At 41.2% G+C, this 19,656-nt stretch overlaps 1 protein-coding gene across 1 annotated transcript; it reads right to left on the minus strand.

The window, feature by feature from the left end:
• Window positions 1–2,347: 2,347 nt before the first annotated feature.
• IBSP (integrin binding sialoprotein) lies at window positions 2,348–17,721 on the minus strand. Its single transcript, XM_019526604.1, has 7 exons — window positions 17,626–17,721; window positions 15,304–15,368; window positions 14,583–14,633; window positions 13,823–13,894; window positions 9,853–9,915; window positions 4,141–4,260; window positions 2,348–3,108 (listed from the first exon to the last, which is right to left on the minus strand). The coding sequence occupies exons 2-7, from the start codon at window positions 15,355–15,357 to the stop codon at window positions 2,482–2,484; spliced, it is 987 nt and encodes a 328-aa protein (XP_019382149.1). The 5' UTR covers window positions 15,358–15,368; window positions 17,626–17,721; the 3' UTR covers window positions 2,348–2,481.
• Between the last annotated feature and the right edge of the window lie 1,935 nt (window positions 17,722–19,656).

Below are 19,656 nucleotides of genomic sequence, written 5' to 3' on the forward strand. Positions count from 1 at the left end.
GCTCAGGTCCCTTCTGACCCTAGAAACTATGAAACTATTACTTAAAAGCTGTGGAACTGGGAAACTGACAACAAGAGGTCCTGGAAATCATTTTTAGAAAGTGACTTCTGATAATATTAGCACATAAAACAGATACGAAGAAAATGTAAATAAAATTTGGACTCATACCCAAATTTTTCTAAGATTACATACCACCACTTGACTCTCTTTCCAAAATGAATCTACCACAATACCATACATCCATTGTGAGAGCAATCTAATATTTCCTATATTATTAGAAATTATTTTAAAGCAGCAGTTGTAATTTACATTTTTGGGGGTTGTTTTATTTTTGTAAAGGATGTAAGGCACCACTGATGTAACAGATCTAGATACATCTCCTGAATACAGCCTGACAATTTTAACTGTGTAATGGTTTCATTATGTATTTGGATGTGAGCTGGACAACAGGAGAAAGCCTTCAGAATTACTTCATTTTTTGATCTTGGGTCAAATTTGCTGAAGTGTCTAAGTGAATTAGGATCCTCAGTGCCACTTTCAAAAGTGATTTGACATGTATAAGGTTACTAGGACTTAGACCCCTAGGTTCTAAAACTGCCATTTGAATGCTTTTAAAAACTTTACCCAACATCTGAATTTGAAGCCAGGCCTGAAGGTAGAATTTTCCCAGAAATAGGGATTCACAGTTTTCTATCTCCATTTGGGCCAGAAACAACTATTGAAAGAAAAGCCTCCTGCTCTATGTGAACATTGTAAACAATCATTAGAAGATCCTGAGGCTATTTTATAATGTAAACATTTCGGAAAATGTTGGCTTCTCCCACTACAGAAACATCTTGAATGATGGCAACTAACAGGCAAGAGCCAGCAGAGCTTTGAATGTTTATAGTTCTAATGCTTGTGAGACAAAGTGAGCCAGACTGTGCCCGTGGTATAATTATAATGGTTTTGTGATGCATCCAGGGTTTTACTGAAGCCCAGAATGAAAATAGAAACTCATTTTCCGGTTAGACCTATATTAGGATTTGAACACAGGTTTCTTTTCTAGAAGTGTAAAGCTAGTGCAATAACTGCAATTAACCCATTACTATACCTAAAACATATGAGATGATGAGGCATATATTACTAGTAGGATTCCTTTAGTTAGGCTCTTTTCTCAACAAAGAGCAAGTTTATTTAGAATAACTCCATCTAGTCATCTTCTGCCATCTTGCTTACACTTACATGTGTGTTGAGGTGGTAGGCTTGATACTTTTGGGCAACCACATAACAATACAAATCTCATTAGAAAATGCTAATGCAGTTAGTCTCTATGTTGTGGCACAGATCCAAATATCCCTAGGTGCTGGTTTAGATGGAGCACCAGAAAGGCAGCACCCAGAGAGCCTGTACCATGTCACACCATGGCAGCAGCAGCCCATGCACAGAGAGGTAAGACTTTCCAGTGCTTGGCCTCCTGTTTTCCCTTGCTATTGAGTGTCTCTGACCTATCATAATTCTCTACAGATTGAAAGCGCATTGTTACCAAATGATGCAACTTTGAACTTCTACATGGGCATTCAGAAGAGCATTTGCTTTTCCCATATATATGCTTAGGGTTAGATTCTGTCATTCATACTCACAACAAAGTGGGTGGTACCTCTCCCCAGGAACTGTCCTGTGGATCTCTCTCAACTTTACAGATGATGGGACAACCTCAGAGATTCAAGGTCCCGCTTTCAAAACCAAACCAACTGCAAGTGTAAAAAAACATAACCATGTGCCCCACTGACCCCAATACATGCACTGTATCAGTTGAGTCTCTGGTCCATTGAGTGGAAGACTAGCAACAAAAATGAGGCAGGTGTTTTAAAAGTTATTTCTTAAGCACAACATGTTCAAAATAATTGCTTTAAAATGAGTTTTGAGTTTAATATAAACAATGGATAGACTGCAAATATAACGTGTACAGCAAAACTCATTTTATGATAATGCCGTCTTATATTGATGGCATTTTATGATAATGCCATCACTATTGAGATTAAAATGCTACGGTCCCTGGTCGGGTATATAAATGTCCACAGCAAGTGTATGAATCCTGGTCAAAAGCATGTATTTAATAGGGTGGTGTCACCCATTCAGCATAACATTTACTAGGTGTAATTAACATGTTAAGCAAATGCATGTTCAAGCAGTTTAGTGCATATTAAGTACCATTGTAGAATTGCTAAATTGTTCCCTTTCAGGCAATATTATCTAACATACTAACTTTAATACATGCAAACCTGAATAGGTGACAGCACTCCAATGATTTGCAAACACTGTGCAAGTGAATGTGTGACTACCCCCATAGAGACCTTTTTAAAAAAAATTAGGAACCAGGGGTTTGTTTTTTTTATACAGGCACCAAGTTACATTTTGTCATACTTTCCTGAGTTGAACTTTGAAAACAATTGCTATGCAGAGTATTAGTATTAACCAGATCAATCAAGGTCTTGCTCTTCATTGACTATAATAGTAATCATGGCCATAGACATCATATCCATGCCCTTTGTAATAGCTGTACTCATCCTCATAAGTTCTGTAGGTGTCTCCGCGGGGGTACCCATTCTCGCTTCCGTAGTTATAATCTGTTTGGCTTTCATAGCCATTTTCATAGCCAGGAGTAGGACTTTCTTCATACCCATAACCCTCCTGATCTACAGTGGTGGTAGTGTCATAAGGCACCTCATCTTCAGTGGTGGTTGTGTCATACAGCCCCTGATCTCCAGTGGTGGTGATGACAGTCGTTGCTTCAGTTTCATTTTCTTCCTCCTCTTCTTCCTCCTCATTTCCCTCTTCAGCCCCCTCATTGCCATTGCCTTCCCCATTCTCATCTAGGCCATTACCTCCATTCCCAGTCTCTGTTTCAGTAGTGTTGGTGCTAGTGCCATTAATGCCATTTCCATTTTCATCCACTTTTTCTTCATTTTCATTTTCCTCCTCTTCATTTTCCTCCTCCTCATTTTCATCACTATCTTCATTTTCAGAGCCTTTGCTTGTCCCACCTTTTTCTGGAGCCTTGCCCTTTCCGCCTTTTTTAAGGACTTCACTCTTCTCTTCTTTCTCAGGACCTTTGCAGTCTTGGCCCTGGGTTGCACATGGCAAAGAATTCAGAATTATGAAGGGATAAGTATACAAGGCAGCAACACAGCCTTTCAAAAAAAAATAAATATAGGGCCATATACTAGGATCTTTACTTCAGGCTTAATGTGCTTTACCCTTACATGACTACAGGGAAAAATAGGAGCAGAGAAGAAACCTGCTACTTGCATGCCTCTCAGTCATGGCCTATTCATGCAGGGCAGGGCAGGACAGGGCAGGAATTACACTAAATTACACTATGGATGCTTCCCCGGTTCCAACAGCTGATGGCAGGGGGAGGGGAGGTGTCCACCCATCTTTCCAATATACAAACTTTTACAGGCTAGAAACAGCAATAAGGTACACATTTTAAAAAGTGTAACACATTACACCAACCTCATCTTCTCTGCTCAGCACAGGGCACAGAAAATCCATGTGCCTGAGGCATGCTATATTGCATCAGGTATAGGATCTGGCCACATACTGGGTGATACAGTCAAGCAGGCTATTGCCACAGAGACTTGCCCCTGTATAGCTTGGCTTACCATCTACTTGCTTCTTAGCTTGTACTAAGAAGCTGAATGTGCTTCAGAGAATGAACATTGAAAAAATGTATTTTATAGCACTGTTGATCTCTCTTGCTTGTTGGAAGCAGATAGATTTATGGCACAGTGAAACCTGTCTCTACATTGAAAACTCTTTGGGAAAGGGACTTCCTGCATACAGTGCCTACCACTATAGGTTCTTCTACTAGGTCTAGGCCTATAGGAGCTATTGAAACAAATAATAAATACCCTAGATTTTTTTTTAATGGGGAGTATCAATGGGAACCTTCTTGTAAAAGGCTTACCCCAGCGCATATTAGGAGTGACTTCACTGATGTCCACTGCCTGACACCAGAGCAAAACGGGCAAACGGAATCAAGGCTAAGACATTTGATGATTCTTCAGGCCACTCTATTTAGGCAGGGGGTCATCTCATCAAGGAAGTCTCTTGTATAGGCTCCACTGTATTATACTGGAGGTCTGCAAACTTTACCTTCTTAGGAGCTTTGGTTTCTCCTTTGCCAAATCCTTTCTTGTCTACAGAGGCCTTCCCAGTGGGAGCCTCTGTGGTGGTCTCTTCACCCTCATTCTCCCCTTCATTTGACTGCTCCTGCTGAGATATTACATGAGATTAATCACAAAGGCTGTTTCGTTTCAGAGAAACAATCCCAACATGTAAACATTTCATAAGCTTTTTTCACACACAATTCCTTTTCCCTCTATTCCTTGTCCTTTCTAAAATTGTGAAACAAAGTACTATAATTTTGGATCTGTATTCAGATAAAGTGCAAGTAGTAAGGTAAGACTGTCAGATCCAGGTGCTTGCAAGTAGTTCCAGGTCAACAAAACATATGTTTTTGCATCTCAGGTACAAGTGATTACAACTATTGAAACATGTTGTAAAGTCAGAAAAGACATGGTGTCTATATATAAACATTGAACAATTAGGACCACTTTTAGTTTTGCATTGTATAGAACGAGGGCTCTCAAACTTATCTTCTACTGTGTGGACTGTGTCTCAGGGACACCTCATGACCCATTTGCTCTGTCATCCATGATTCAGACACACCCCAGAAATACGCAACACTCCTTAGATCAGTGGGAATTGTTCTGGCTTTGTATTTTGCCAAGAATTTTGTATGATGTTTCAATAAAAAGGAAAAGTAGGCTCACCTTTCCTTTGTAATTAAATTTCAGTGACTAAAGCCAAATGTTTCTGTTTGGGTTACATATTTAACAGTGGATATAATTTGAAAAACCCAAACAAAACTTTCAAGTAAGGTTGACTGAGCTCATTTTACCTAACTTCAAATACAATCCAGCATTGAGGGTTAGAAAGTTGGGTTTGAAACCAGACATGATTAGGTTTTCCTTCTGCTTTGGGGAGACTGTAGAAACAGCAGATGAAAATATTTTAGTGTAGGAAGAGTATGCGAAGTAGATCAAAGAAGTATGAAGAGTAAAGAAATACAGAGAAACTGTAGAAAAGGAACAGAGCACATAGAATGAAAAATTGTAATGAAAAAATAAAAACCATATATTTAGAGGATCTCACTTCTGCCTATTCATCTTTGAGGTTTATTTTTTTTTACATCTTGAATACATAACAATAAAACTGTTATGTAGTATTCTATATGGTGACAGTAGTTTTGACTACCATACAGCATTTATGATGGCTAGGAAGAAATATAAATGGTATTTTGATTGATTTCATCTTTACTGTGAAAGTGAAGTCCATGTCCTTCTTGGAGAGTGGATACAGAAGACAGTCTTTTTAGGTTTGATGCTCAGGTGACATTTGTAGAAGGTGAATAGAAGGCAGGATGAAAATGTAACCATTGAGACTGGTGAGGAATAGCTCCTCAAGTTCCTAAAGCTATGATTGGGAGTGTGGGAAACTTAAACTGTAGATAGCTACATTATTACTTTGGTATTGGGTTTTTCAGTAGTTCCTCTTGTTCACTTTGCTTAACTTTCCTTTGCTATTTTTGCGCGTGACTTTTGTATTAAAATTTGGAAAGAATGCATCTTATCCTACACACCTTTTATTGTAGAGACAGCCTTTAAACAGTAGTAAGATGCTAGGGATGGAAAAACAGTTTCATTTGACTCCTTTTATCCAAGCATGCTATTCACTATTTAAAAAGGAATCAAGAGAAGCAACCCTTATATTTTAGGTAAACTCAAACACTTAAAATTAGGGTTAATTTATGCCAGTGAAAGCCTAAGTAATTTTCTTCTCTGTTGAAAGAGCCACCAAATTGCATGGTGCAGCTGGCTGTTTGAATGGGACTCAGAGGTTACCATGACCCCTATAAAATAACTACTATAATGTAGCTGTTTACACAGTCATTGCTGAATTCAGCCCTTTCATTATAAATTATCTTCCTTTCCATTGTCTATAAGCAAAATCTTCTACATATATATCTTCACTTGGGAACTTTTTTTAGGCAATCATGCAATCATGAATCAAGTCAGGGTTTCACTAAACCATTTCAATTCACCTTCAGAAATGACTATATGAAAACTCAACTCCATTAAATTAAACCTCAGGACTATGAGTAAAAACATTTTAAAAGAAAGATAAAGGCTTTTAAAACACCTAGGAGAACCTAGGCTTATGTTTCAAGAGACTGTTTTTCTTCTGCCAGACTTGTTTCACGAACACCTACAGCAGTGTACAAGATGCAGATATGCTGGCTCTCTTTCAGGTTTTATGCGTGGTAAAACTTTCCAAGGACAAGATAGACACCCAACTCTAATCTTGGCTGATGAGTAATAGAGAAAATCTTTTTTACTATTTTTTTTCAAATACAGTACAGGCAACCCCCCACTTAACATGGTTTTGCTTACCATGGTTTTGTTATAACGCTCATTTAAAATACCTACCTGGTTTCACTTAGCACTCAGCATGTTTTGTTATAGCATTCAACATGGAGGGTGGGGAGAAGTAGTTGCAGCAGCAGCGGTGGTGCCATTGTCATCGAGTGAAGTGGTGAGTGGCAGCTGACGGAGCCCAGGGCAAAGTATCAGGAGCCCGGGGTCCACTCCAGCACATGGTGCTGCAGCAGCCAGCAGGTGGGGAGGAGTGGCGCCAGTGGCAGCAAGAAGGGGAGGGCGGGACGTGGGAATGTGGGGCTTGGACTGGAGCCCAAGGCTGGGGCCCAAGGCCAGGGCCAGCAGGAGCACAGGGCCCAAGGCCAGGGCCAGCAAGAGCGCGAGGCCTGGGCCGGTGCAAGCCAGTGCTCAAGGACATGTGCGCAGGGTCCCCTGCCCCAGGCTGCAGCAGGGCCAAGCTTGTGGAGCCCTCCCATCTCCGAGCTGCAGCCCATGACCCCTTCCACTCCAGTCATGCACCCATGTGTGGGGTGCAGACACCATCCTGAGCTTCCCCTGCGCTGGCTGGAGCCCTGCTGCCTTCTTGCTGTTAATCCCTGGTTGGGCAGGTCCCCGACTCAGGCCCTGCAGGTGGGGTGGCTGGGGCTGGTGGCCAGTGGGGGTGGGCTGGCACAGGCAATCGCAGCTATGGAACAATGAGGCTGGGAGGAGCCAATGCCTTCCCTGGCACAGCCCACACAGTGCCTTGCCGGGAGCGGCAGGGCCAGGGCCAGCAGGTGGTGCAGAACCAATTATATTTATTTACATTAAACCCTATAGGAAAATGGGCTTTGCTTAATGCTGTTTCACTTAGCGCTCAGTTTTTCCAGAACCAATTAAGAGCACTAAGTGGGGGTTGCCTGTATTATGTCTACTGATGAACATAAATATCATATCTAACTTAAGAAATATGGCCTTTCTTTTTGTGAGTATGATTTTTATTCTTGCAAATAATATCACCAGCTAATAGCCCAAAGCCAAATGTTCCTCATCAAATACCTAACCACACCTGCATTTGAACCTATATAAACCCTGTATCATTTCAAAATGAGGACTGGCTCTAAGTATGTCCATTTTTATTTTCCACAGAAGCTACTGGATCTGGGAGCCCCTATTTCTCAGTCCCCAATTTGAGACATCTTGGGCCTGTTTTCAAGGGGTATATGCTTACCATGTTCTGAAAAAACAAGCACTTTGAAGCAACTCTCCTTAGGTTCTCAAAAAGCACCAGTCACCATGCTAAATTTTAGCTGAAATGTTTTAAGCTATTTGCATTTATCCACAAGCAAAGCATGTTTGGGAGCATTCTGGGTCAAAGTCCTCTTTTTCTTCACTCTTTCTCAAAGTGAAAGGACAAATGTATACTCTGTCAGTTCAGTCTCTGTTTTATCTGCCAGGAAAGGTGTTTCTACTGTTCACCAGGGCACCTGATGAGAAAACCAGGAGTAATGGCCACAAACTCTTAGAAGATTAATTCAAGCTCAACATTAGGAAAAACTTCTTCACAGTCAGGTTGTCCAGACTGGAATAAGCTCCCTCCAGAAGTGGTACAGTCACCTACCCTGGAAATCTTCAAAAGGAGACTAGACAGTCACCTTGTTGGGGTCACCTGGCCCCCAGTTATCTTTCCTGCTTGGTGCAGGGGTCTGGACCTGATGATCTTCTATGAAACTTAAGAATTCAGGATTGCTGCCAATCAATAGACACTAAAGGCCTACATTATGTAGACAAAGCAAAGTCATGAAATAGTTTTTGCTTCATGTAAAATTACCTACTGTTCACCTTCCAACTTGTGGGGTTTCACCCCAATGGATCCATATCTTGTATGGAAATACCAGAGCCCTGTCTTGGCTATGCTTCCCCAGCTCAGCCTTGTGCTGAGTTGCAGAGATCACCACAGAGCACAGGTTCTCTATGCATGAAGATCCCAGACAGTTATTACCTCCTATCAGACTGGCATATAGACTTTAAGCTGCCTTTGGGTACTAGGCATCCATAAAGAGCTTCTGAGAATTTAACCCTGGGCCTTTTCAAGGAAATTGCATAATTATTTCCAGTTTGTGGATTCAGGATCATTGAAACACTCCCTTTTTGAAGTACTGGAGTAGCTAACACCATTGAGTTATTTAAGAGTATGTGGAAGCCAGGTAAACAATAGGATATAATGGCATCTTTGTAATTTGTAACAGTCAATCAAGGCCCAAAATTCAGCATTATAAATACAGAAATGTCTACGCACATATTGACCCAACAGACCACAGTGATACCAAAGAAGCTATTATTGGTGTCCAGGTAAAAATATGCATTTCCCAGAATAGCTTGTACATTCAAATGCATATTTACCAAAGGGATTATATCAATTTTGGAGGAGCCAACACAATCTAGAAGGTAAAAAAATAATATGGAGAAGATCCCTAACTTCCCAGACTGCAAATATATTCATAGTTATGTGAGGGAAGCACCATCTGTAGTCAGGATGTTTGTTCATTGTATTAATGGGTTTGCTTTGAGTTAATTCTATGACCACATTTGGGTTTTGGATTACTCTGTTCCCTAAAGGATCATGTTGCAGAGTCCTGTGGTGAGGGAACAAGGAAAACTACTTCTTTGTAAATAAAATAAGCACTGGTGAATCACCAAACCCAAGAACAGTGCGGAAGATTGCAGGCTGCTGTACATAACCCCCTCCACAAAGAACAGACCCAGACAAAGGGCCAAATCATCAGCCAGCATGACATTATTGTCAGAGCTTTGTAAATTTACACGCACTGCACAGCTGGTGCACAGGCTCCCTGAGAAAAAGAGAGTTCATTCCCATAATGCTACCCTGTTTTTTAATGCAACCTTATTGTGGGATCTAAATAGCAGCAACCCTCTCCATCATTTGTGCCTTGGTTTACTCATCTGTAAAAAGCAAACAAGCACTTACCTGCCTCACAGTATTGTGTGTCTGATTCATCATTCTATATGATCTGTGCTCATATGGTCTGTGTAAAGACCTGAGCTTCTTGCAAGGAAGGAATTACTTAAGTGTAAAGCATGATTAGCATTCCAACCTGGTAAGCCTGCAGTAGATCTGGTTCTATAATATCTCAGTTTCTAAGGCTCTGCGGCCAGAAAGCCCTGGCTCTGTATCAAACATAACTTCTTTTTTTAGATGAAGCAGGTCTTAAAAACAGTTCCGTCCAGAATGGAAACCTATGGGCAGTTAAGTAATCCTAACTATGCTCATTCAAAGAGGACAGGCTATAAAAAAATTGTCCTCAATTTTCTGCTTGTTTTGCATGTTGCTCAGTTTGTTTTGACAATGTTTGCACACGTTACTTACCCCCTCTTCATCCTCTTCATCTGAGCTATCACCATCCCCTTCCTCTTCTGATGAGTCACTGCTCTAAACAAAAGGAGAATGAGCATTTTATTTCATGTGCTTCCAAATAATGCAGTAGACACACAAAGTGTGCACCTAGGAGAGACCCAGCTCAGCACTCAAATATTGGTGGGGTACTGTTTACATCAAAGTTAATGGAAGCTGTGTGAGGCTGCATATAGTGCACGTACCTCTGCAACAGTTATTCATCTTTAAGGATGTCCAAAATGTTCAACAGATTCTGTTGATCCAATAATTAAGGGGAACTATTGATAGAGAGTGATGTGGGTAAGAATTTGTAATGTCAATCTAAATATGAGATGTGTATGGAATGCAATATTTAAAGTCACACTGATAGTTCCACCAACTTCCCAGGGAAGGAAGAGAGAGGGAAGTTTTCAATGTAGAGATAGGGAAAGTGCCTTTCATCCCAGAACATTTCATACAATATTATGCAAGTGCAGCAAGCCATGCAAGTGGCTTTCAGGGTGAATCCAGCCAGAACACAACTGCTTCACAATTACTTTGTGAAGTGACACATCTGTACATACCAGAGAGGTATCTAGGAACTTCTTGAAACTTCACACAGGCAATAGATTTTAAGATCTGGCCTCAGCCATAGTGGGCTTCATGAAACTTTGGGTGTGTAGAAGAAGCAGGGGCCCTAGATTGAAGTGGTGGGTTTTTAAAAATACTGCTTCAATTTAGGGCGGAGTGAACCCCCATGTTGTGCACACACCCATGCACTTACCTGCCTCTGGCAGCGAGGAGGAGAGAGCGAGCTGCTGGGAGGTGGAGCAGTCCCTGGGCTGTGGGGAGCAGGGCTGGTGCTTCCCTCTGCAGCAGCAGTGGCCCACCCCCAGGCAGCACCCACCCACAGGCACCCAGCTCAGGTGGTCCCGGGGGGCACCACAGCTGAGGAGGGAAGCACAGGGCCCTTGCACAGCTCAGGCAGGCAGGCAGGCTCCAGGGAAAAAAAAAGAAAAAAAAAAAGTTCAGGCTCGCCACTTTTTCTTTTCTTGGGCAGAGCCTGCCTTCCACAGGCTTCCTGCAGAGCCCCTGAGCCGCACAGAGCCTGGTGTTTCGCTCCACAGCTGTAGGGCAGCAAACTAAAAGTCCTTGGAGGAGTTTTAGTTTGCTGTGCCCCAAGTCATTTAAGGCTCGTTATGCCACCGAATTTGCCACAGTGGCTGGAATTGCTGTGCAATACGCCACTGACACGTGCAAGCACCAACACCATTAAAGCAGTGCAAAAGCATTTAACCCACTTTAAAGTGTTGTGCACACATGTCCCTCATTTCATGTACACACAGCTTATGAGAGTGGATGGGAAGGCCAAACCGATCTAGAGTTCAGTCCTCATCCTTTTGAAACACTAACCCTTTCAAGCCTATTTAGCCTACTACTATGCTGTTTCTTTCAGGTGGACCAAACAATTCCGTTGCTGCTCAGAGAATTTCATCTCTTGTGTAAGTACGCTTTTCTTTGCAGAAACTCTTCCAACAAACATCCTTCCTCCTCACAAATATATCCTGAATTATATATATTATACTTTGAAACTCTCCCAGTAAGCCCAGAGCTTCTTGGAAAAAAACAGAACTAAAGAAAATCAGATATAGGGAAGCTTATTCTGCCTGGTCAGTGCTGCCTTCTTCAAGCTAGGGCTCCTAACAAATGCCTATGCGGCACTTGATATTTTCAGTACAATGCTCAGTTGTTTAATTAATGAGATTAATGAGCGTCAGGGTACCAGATTCCAGTTTCATCCCTCTGTGAGGCAGTAAGCAAATGTGTTGGGTAGAGATGCTGTTAAATGGGTGTGGTTTCTCTGGCTTTAAGCTTTGGCCCAGACATGCATAACATTTTGACCAAACATCTTTATAATGTTTACTCTATGCCGTTGGGTTTCAGGGATGGGTACTCACTCGCACCTCCATGCCTTTGGGCTTCTGTCCTCCAGTCACCATTTGGCAGAGACCGGTGGGGTGCTAAACAGCTTTATCTTTATTAGGAACAGGATTCAGCAACTCACATGCTCACAGCCTGCTGGGAGAAGTACAACCACCCACCACCACAAACCACACCCACAGGGCATCAGGGGGAGAGACTGGGTCATCCTACTCCTGGCCCCTTAAAAGTACATACCCTATACCACAATCTTAAGCACCCTTCTTACAAATTTTTACTACCATTGAAATATTGCCAAATCACCAGTTTTCCACACAGAGCTTTAGTATGACCATTTTAATTTTTAGAGGTGTGGAAAGGAAGGGTGTAATGAAATCCCCAAAATCCAAAGGGGTTTGTGGCCTTTGTACTTTCAGACCCTTTCCATGGATGGACCTGATCGGCATACTTAGAAACTATGTGTGTGTAGGATTCTTCACTGACATTTTAAGACCAAGCCAAGGATGGGCCAGCACAAAAACATCCATGTACCCACAGGACATACCGAATCACTGTGTGGCTGAAGCATCACTCCCAGACGCCTGAAAACTTGGCTTTTGAGCGAGCCCTCTTTCAAAAGCACACCTGGTGCCTCAGCATTCAAATGCATTCCAGTAATGAGAGAGTCTGTGAAAACTGTTTTGAGTCACTTCATTTAAAAAACAATATTTATACTAAACACTGCCATTTCTCTTCATATGAGCAAGAGCATGACTCTTATAGAGCAGAATGACTTTTTAAAATGGAGTTTCCTTCCTAGTGTGATGCCCTATGTAATCATATGTGCTGTTTTCCTGTAGAATTGAACCATACTATGACCTGCCATTTTGGCAAGGTAAGTGACACATGGCTGTGTTGGCTGCAGCTCTGGAGATCTGTGGTGTTATTTGTCTATTGATTTAACCTTCCAACTATTTTATTTGTATGAATTTGTGTCTTTAAAATCAAGATGTATCACGTTAGACCAAACATCTTTGGAACACGGATACTGGGAGGAGAGGAGGTTGGTAAATCTGACTCCATTGGGCTCTATCTGTGACTGTCTGACAGCTCCTTTCTGGTGCCTTTTACAGCAGAGACCAGGGAGCTGGTCCAAGGTAATTTGCTGATTCTGTTTCCTCGCATGCAAGAGCCCCAGCTCAGAGATCACAGTGGAAACTTTTCCAGGGAGAAAGGTGTAGTTGGGGATTTCTGCACCATGTCTGACTGCCAGTTTAAGCCACAAGCAGCCAGACACAAATTAGGGCAGCTGGAAAAAAATGATATAGTGAAACTGATTCTCTCACACCAGCCTTCCACTGGTGTAAATGCTGACTTCAGTTAAATTAATCCTGATTTACATCACTGCAAATCCATCAGAAATAGTCTCAGTAGTTAGACTGCCTGTCAGGCTAGATTATAAGATATTCCACACCATTACTGCTCCCTGGAGCCGTGATTTTATTCAAACCAGCTGAGAATCTGTCCCACCAGGGCCCAGTTTAGCTACTTGAGGTTTCTCTCCTTGGCACAATTTCATTTTGGCCAGAAGAATATGTGAAATTAAACCTTAGTGGAAATGAAGTCACTGAAGCCAGGATTTCAAATCTGTTTTGACAATACACTTGAGCAGCTCACCCAGCTCCATTTTAAATTATAGAGAAAAATTGCTCAAACCCAGAAGAGAATTTGAGAGATTTGTACAACCTTATACTATGCTAGCTTTAACCAGCTTAATAATATATTACCATCCCTAAGTGCAGTCCACTGAATGTGCTGGATCCAATTCAGTCCTGCTGCAAGTGAACATACCTCTATTGTTTTTAAGTAAAAACAATGAATTATTCCTACTTATGCCACAGTGGATGACCTGCACCAGACTTTGAGCCATTTAACATTTACAATGACTTTTGTCCAATAAGTGTCTTAAATGTACATACAATCTAACAGGCAATGTTAAGGAGCTTACTTCAAAATAAAATAAGATTTAAAAAGCTGCATTTACCTGCATTCTTCTCTGTGGTGGATACACATAGGCATATCTGTAAAAATAATATCGATGCCTGTTCTTGAAAACCTAGTAGAAAAGTAAAGAAACCATATCAATTTTGGTTTCAAGTACTGAAGCTTAAAAAACATGTAAGGATAAATCCAAGAGCATGAACAAAGTACTGCAGATCCAACAAAGGTGCAAAATTACAATGTACTGTCTACACCACACATGCCTGTAGACATGCTGGGAAGCTGCTTTGATGCACTGTAATTGCAGCGCATTGGAGCAGACTCGATTAATCATGTATGCTAGAGCATACTAATTAGCACACTCCAGCCAGCCTCCATGTCTTTTGTATCAGCATTCCTGTGCTTCAAAAAGGTGATGCAGGCTCTTTAACTAAAGCTTGTTTGACGAGCTTTAGTTAAAGCACCCCCGCCACTATTCTGAAGTGCAGGGACACTGGTACACAAGATGCTGTGGCACTTTAATTAGATTGGCTTTCAGAGCTGCTCTAATTAAAGTGCCCTCCCCCCACCCTGGAGCACATGAAAAATGCCCTAACTGCCCAGGCATATGCTCTTATTAAGAGGTAGCTATCACAATTTCATTGAGGGCTAAACTACCTCTTATTTTACTGTAGAATAGGAACAGAGGCAGGTAGCAGAGAGACGTTAACATACTCCTGTAAGTTCATGCCTTTGCCTACCTTGCAATTGTTTCTTATGCCCCCCCAAAAGACAAAAATAGTTCAGCAAGTCCAGTCTCATACCGCGTTTTCTTCAGAGTCATCTGATTTTGCTCTTCTGTGGAAGCTCTTGATCTGTAAGAAAATAGGTTGAGTTACTGAATGTGCCTCACATTTACAAAAGGCACCAAGGCTATTTGATTGCAGCATTCTAACTTTTCAAATGATTTGTGAGGCTACATACATTCGTTACATTTAAATGCCTATCTGTGCAGGCATTAAGAGGAGTTAAATTGGGCAAAAAAATGGCAGGCCTGATCTAAGTTAGTTTACCTCTTCAGATGAACTAATTTAGATCAGGAACAGGTTAACTCAATCTATCAAGCATCAGTACATATTTGAAGCGCAGCCCTGGGCCTGGGAAAACTCAGCTGCTTGCCTCAGCCCTGGGGCTGTGCTCTTCTTACCCTGCCCCATACTTTTTACCCTGATGGGGCTATTTTTAGCCATCTGACCCTCCCACCTACAGACCCACCAACCCCTCTCTAATCCTGCCAACCCCCCTCCCAGACCTTCCAAGCCTTTCCAACAGACCTGCTAGCCTTACTCCCCAGTCCCTCCTGCCCCTTCCTGCACCCCAAGTTACTTACACGTGGTTCCCCATGTAGTTTTCAGTACCAATGAATGGCAGTACACCCCACTCCCTGTCTACATTAACGCGGCTTATAGTAAGCTGCATGACATAGACCAGGAAGAGTGAATGACTGGATGCACCCTAAGTTAGTGAACTGTTGGGGTTACTCACTGAGAAAGCACAAGCTATTCCCAAAAGGCAGATAAAAATAAGTGCAGTCTTCATTGTTATATTTTCTGAAAGTAACAAACAGAGTATTGTCAGCACAATTTTTTTCATGTTTACAAAATACTGAAACAGCAACAAAGCTATTAAGATAAAAATCAGGTAATCTTTTCATCCAGAGATATCCCAGTGAAACAGGCAGGCTATCTATAGCAAATAATTGTTTCTGTATGTCATTTCACAGACAAACATAAAAGCTGCTTCTCTAAGAATATGACCATTTCTGGGATTGAATGTGTCATCTCAAGATAGTCAAATCCATTGAGATACATTGTCTGATACATTTTTCCTTTCCCTCAATTGACAAATCATTCATGAATCAATCCCGAGTTCTGCAATGTATTTGTTCTTTGCAAGTATTCACAAAATAGTATATAAAAGCAAAGTAAATCAATTTTGTGGACTAAGTCTCTGTTTGCAAGGTCTGGCTGGTCTTTTAGGCCATATGTGATTGTTTCCCTTTCCCTGATGGATGACCTGGAACATTTTAGAAAACAGGAGAAAGTGAATGATGAAGTGTGAGCAATTATAGTGACAAATATATATCCAATATGAATTCTCAGACAAATGCTCTTTCATATGAGAGTTCACAAAGCTTCTGGCAACTGCAACCATTTTCACAAATAAACAAACATTTGTCCTTGTAAATGAAAAAGACCCCTATCGCCTTATGAATAATAGCAGGAAAAGTTTATCACATTTATTCAAAAAAATATGAATGAATCACATTCTGTATTATTCACCCAACAGTCACATTAACTTTCAACAAAGCTCAGTAACACTAAGAAATATTAAAATGCAGTAAATCACTAATATATAATATTGGTACTTCAGAAGGAAATATTTAGATAAACAGAATGACATGTTAATATCACTATGTCCAGGGCAGCAAAACCTGGATTATCCTTGGAGATCTTCCATCCAAGATCTGGGTCCAAACTTTGCTTGGTCAATGCAATCAGAAGATCATGAATGAGAGGGTGGGGTGCTAGAGGATTGAGATAACATTCATGTTTAGATAGCCCGATATTTCACTGATTTACATAATCCAGGACCTCCTGATTGAAAAATAGTCTTTTGTATTTTTCTCCAAACCTGCCTAAAATCTCAAGACCTTGACAGACTCTGAACAGTTTTCTGTAGTCTCCATGGGACACACTGACCTTTGAGGTCTTTGAGGAACACATAGGAGATTTGGCTAACATCTACTGCTTTCTTCAGTTTCTCAAATCACCCAGTTATGGCCAGGAGGCAGGTGACAGCTCCACTTCCTTGTTATACACTACAGCAACAAGAACAGGAAACACAGCTGTAGTTCCATACAGCTTTTTCTTTCAGGCCTATACATCTGAGACAGGGTGGGGGGAGGGAAATCTGCCTTTCAGTAGGAAGGTGTTTTGGAAAAAACTATTACTCAACACCCCAAATCCTAACTCTCTAGTAAATGGCAAGGAGATCTAGACACTAGGAGTAAGATATGGACCTGGGACAAGTGAGAGCCGCTGTAACATAGTTGATAATGTCACTGCATTTGCACCTGCCTGCCTTTGGTCCCTGACTATAATTTCTCTTCACTGAATTATAGATTTCTCTTTGGAAGAGGAAGCTTGCTCCTAGAAGTAAAATACCCATAGCTTAAGCCTTACATATTCACTTATTTCATGAAGGCGAGAGATGAGATGCTTAAAGACAATAAGTGTAGCTCTAAGAACTTTAGGAGACTTACACTGATTTATACCATCTAGGGATGTGCCTGAACAGCTGAAAATTGCACCTATTTATGACATTTGCTAAATCCATCTAAGCTCCATGTTTGTGACAGTTTCCTTGACTGAGTTTGTAAAAAGATATGTTGCTTTTTTTCTGCTGATCTATGGAGAACCTGATTTCTTTCACACTAGGATATTTTTTATGCTGTAATAAAGTCAGGCTGGGAAAAAAGCAGTAACCTCCCCCCCATGTTTTCTTAATTATTCAGTAAGGTTTGAGAGCATTTCAGTTATGAAATATATTGTTTCACATTTTCTTTTGGGTCCTGTGCAGAAGCTGATGGTGAGTTACAGCTAGGTATGGCAGACCTGGTGACCTTGTCAATAAGCATTATTACAGCAATCAAGTATTATTACAGAAATCACACTGCCTTATAAAGAGTACAGAGCATGTTTCAATCCCTTGAAAAGGAGAGGACCAATAGGTTAGAAATACTGGTGGAAAAGCTTATCAATTTCATTTTAGACACTATATAAAAAAACTAAGCAGAGGTCCTACCTGTTTGCAGTCCTGAAGTATGCAGGCTAGTTGCAAGTCAGTGGACAGAGATTTACTAGTTCTTCTGCTTGCTCACTGTAATTCTACTGAAATATAAACTCTATTTTTGCCCTCTGGTAGCCAATCACTGCTTTGCCCTATATGATGTCAGTAAGTGGACTCTTACCAGAAAACCTCCAAACTTCAACACTTTTGTAGTCACAGATTTAGTTTATAAACATAAAACATTGTTCCAGTGCCAGGAGGTTTGTATCGTTCCATTTAATTAAAGGTTTGGGCTGAGATGAATGGCTAGGAGGCTGAAATATATAATAATGTTCTGGATTTAAAATAAAATAAATATTGGGAAATCTGTTTTGGGGGATTTTTTTTCCATCTTTTTCGGAAATTCTGTTAGTGTCTCGCAAAGAAGATGCATAAAAAAGTAAAGCACAGAGAGGCCTGAATCTTCTCTTAATTACACCACTGTAAATCTGGTGCATATGAATTTGACACAACATGCATGGGCTAGATTCTCACTGTTTATAAACTGTAATCACCATGTTATGCTACACCTGAGGACCTGGCCCATTTCACCAGTACATAGAATGCGGGGAAGGAGGGCAGGGGGGCACAAATCAGTGCTCTAATAACTTGCAGTTAACATTATAATGAAGAATACTACACAGTGGGCGCTTCTACATAAGATGCGTACTGCACAGTAGCCAAATAACATTGTGCAGTAGTGTGCCAGGCAAAACCTGCGCTAATACACTATTGCACAGTGTTATTAAGCTCCTGCACAGTTAGCACCTGAAAAAACCATGCATCAGTACTACTGTGCATTAGATTAGTATTTGCTTATACAAGTACTAAACTTAATGAGCAGTGACTACGGTGCATTAATGAATATGTAGATGTGTCCAGTGTGCATAAGGCTGTTCATTTCAAAGGAACTCAACCTACTTTACAAAATATACAAAGACCTCACCCACTACCAACATTTGGTCACATCTAGGGTGGAACGTGGCAACTCTTTAAAGACACATAGTAAAGCTAAATAACTGTTTAGGGCAGAATGTGAAAAATATTTTATGCAACCCAGACTACAAGGGCACACTAAATAGGCAGAGTTCAGTTACTCGGTAGGGTCAGGATACCAGCCTTAACTACTCAACTGTTGCAGAAATGCCTTTGGATCTTTGACCACAAATGGTGAAGTCCTTCATTTTATGGCTCATCTGAAGATGCCACCTACTGCAGCTATGTTCTTTAGGCAGGCAGGTGTTTGGGCTGAGCACTGACTCAGAGGGTAAATGGCCACCCTCTGAATTATTATCACCACTCCCAAAAACCCTGTGTTTGTTGGTCATCTATCATCAGAACACTGTCTGGCTAAACTTTGCACTCATGCCCCACTTTCATCAGGCAGAGGACACGCAAGCCTAAAAGCTAACCTTTCAATAAGCTGGGAAGAGTATGTAGTGCCTAGTAGTGATCTACTATAGCAGTCCATCTTGTTATCCAGATATGCTATGTCAGTTGAGTTATCTGAAAGATAGCGGGTGAGTTGGGTGTACTCTAACACTAAAGAGTTAAATAGGAAGGAATAGAGTGGCTTTAGACAGTCAAACCTGGTGGGTATAAATACTGACAGGAACCAAGAGGTTTCACTGAGCCATATGAGTAGATGGATACACCATAAGAGAGTGCACCATGTTTGGACTGGATAAAAATGAGTCACTTGCTAGTGATGCAGGAAGGCTAACTAGCAATGGAACTGCGCAACAATTGAGATAAGTACAGTCAAACATCTGCACACAGGTGGGTGCTGAACATGTCAGAGGCAGGAAGGAACCACTGAACTATGGGATGAAATTAGAAATACAGCTAAATTGGAGAGACTCTGCAGAAGAACTGATACTGCCTGATGCAAGGGAGTAAAGAGACTTTTTTTGGGCTCAGCAAAAAAAGGAGGGCCACTCGTATGATCAAGGGACAGCAGGGTAGGTCCTATGAGGAAAGGTTGCGGGACCTGAACCTGTTCAGCCT

Source organism: Gavialis gangeticus, unplaced genomic scaffold (assembly GCF_001723915.1).
Source record: "Gavialis gangeticus isolate Ggan-Ray unplaced genomic scaffold, GavGan_comp1, whole genome shotgun sequence".
Taxonomy (NCBI): Eukaryota; Metazoa; Chordata; order Crocodylia; family Gavialidae; genus Gavialis; species Gavialis gangeticus.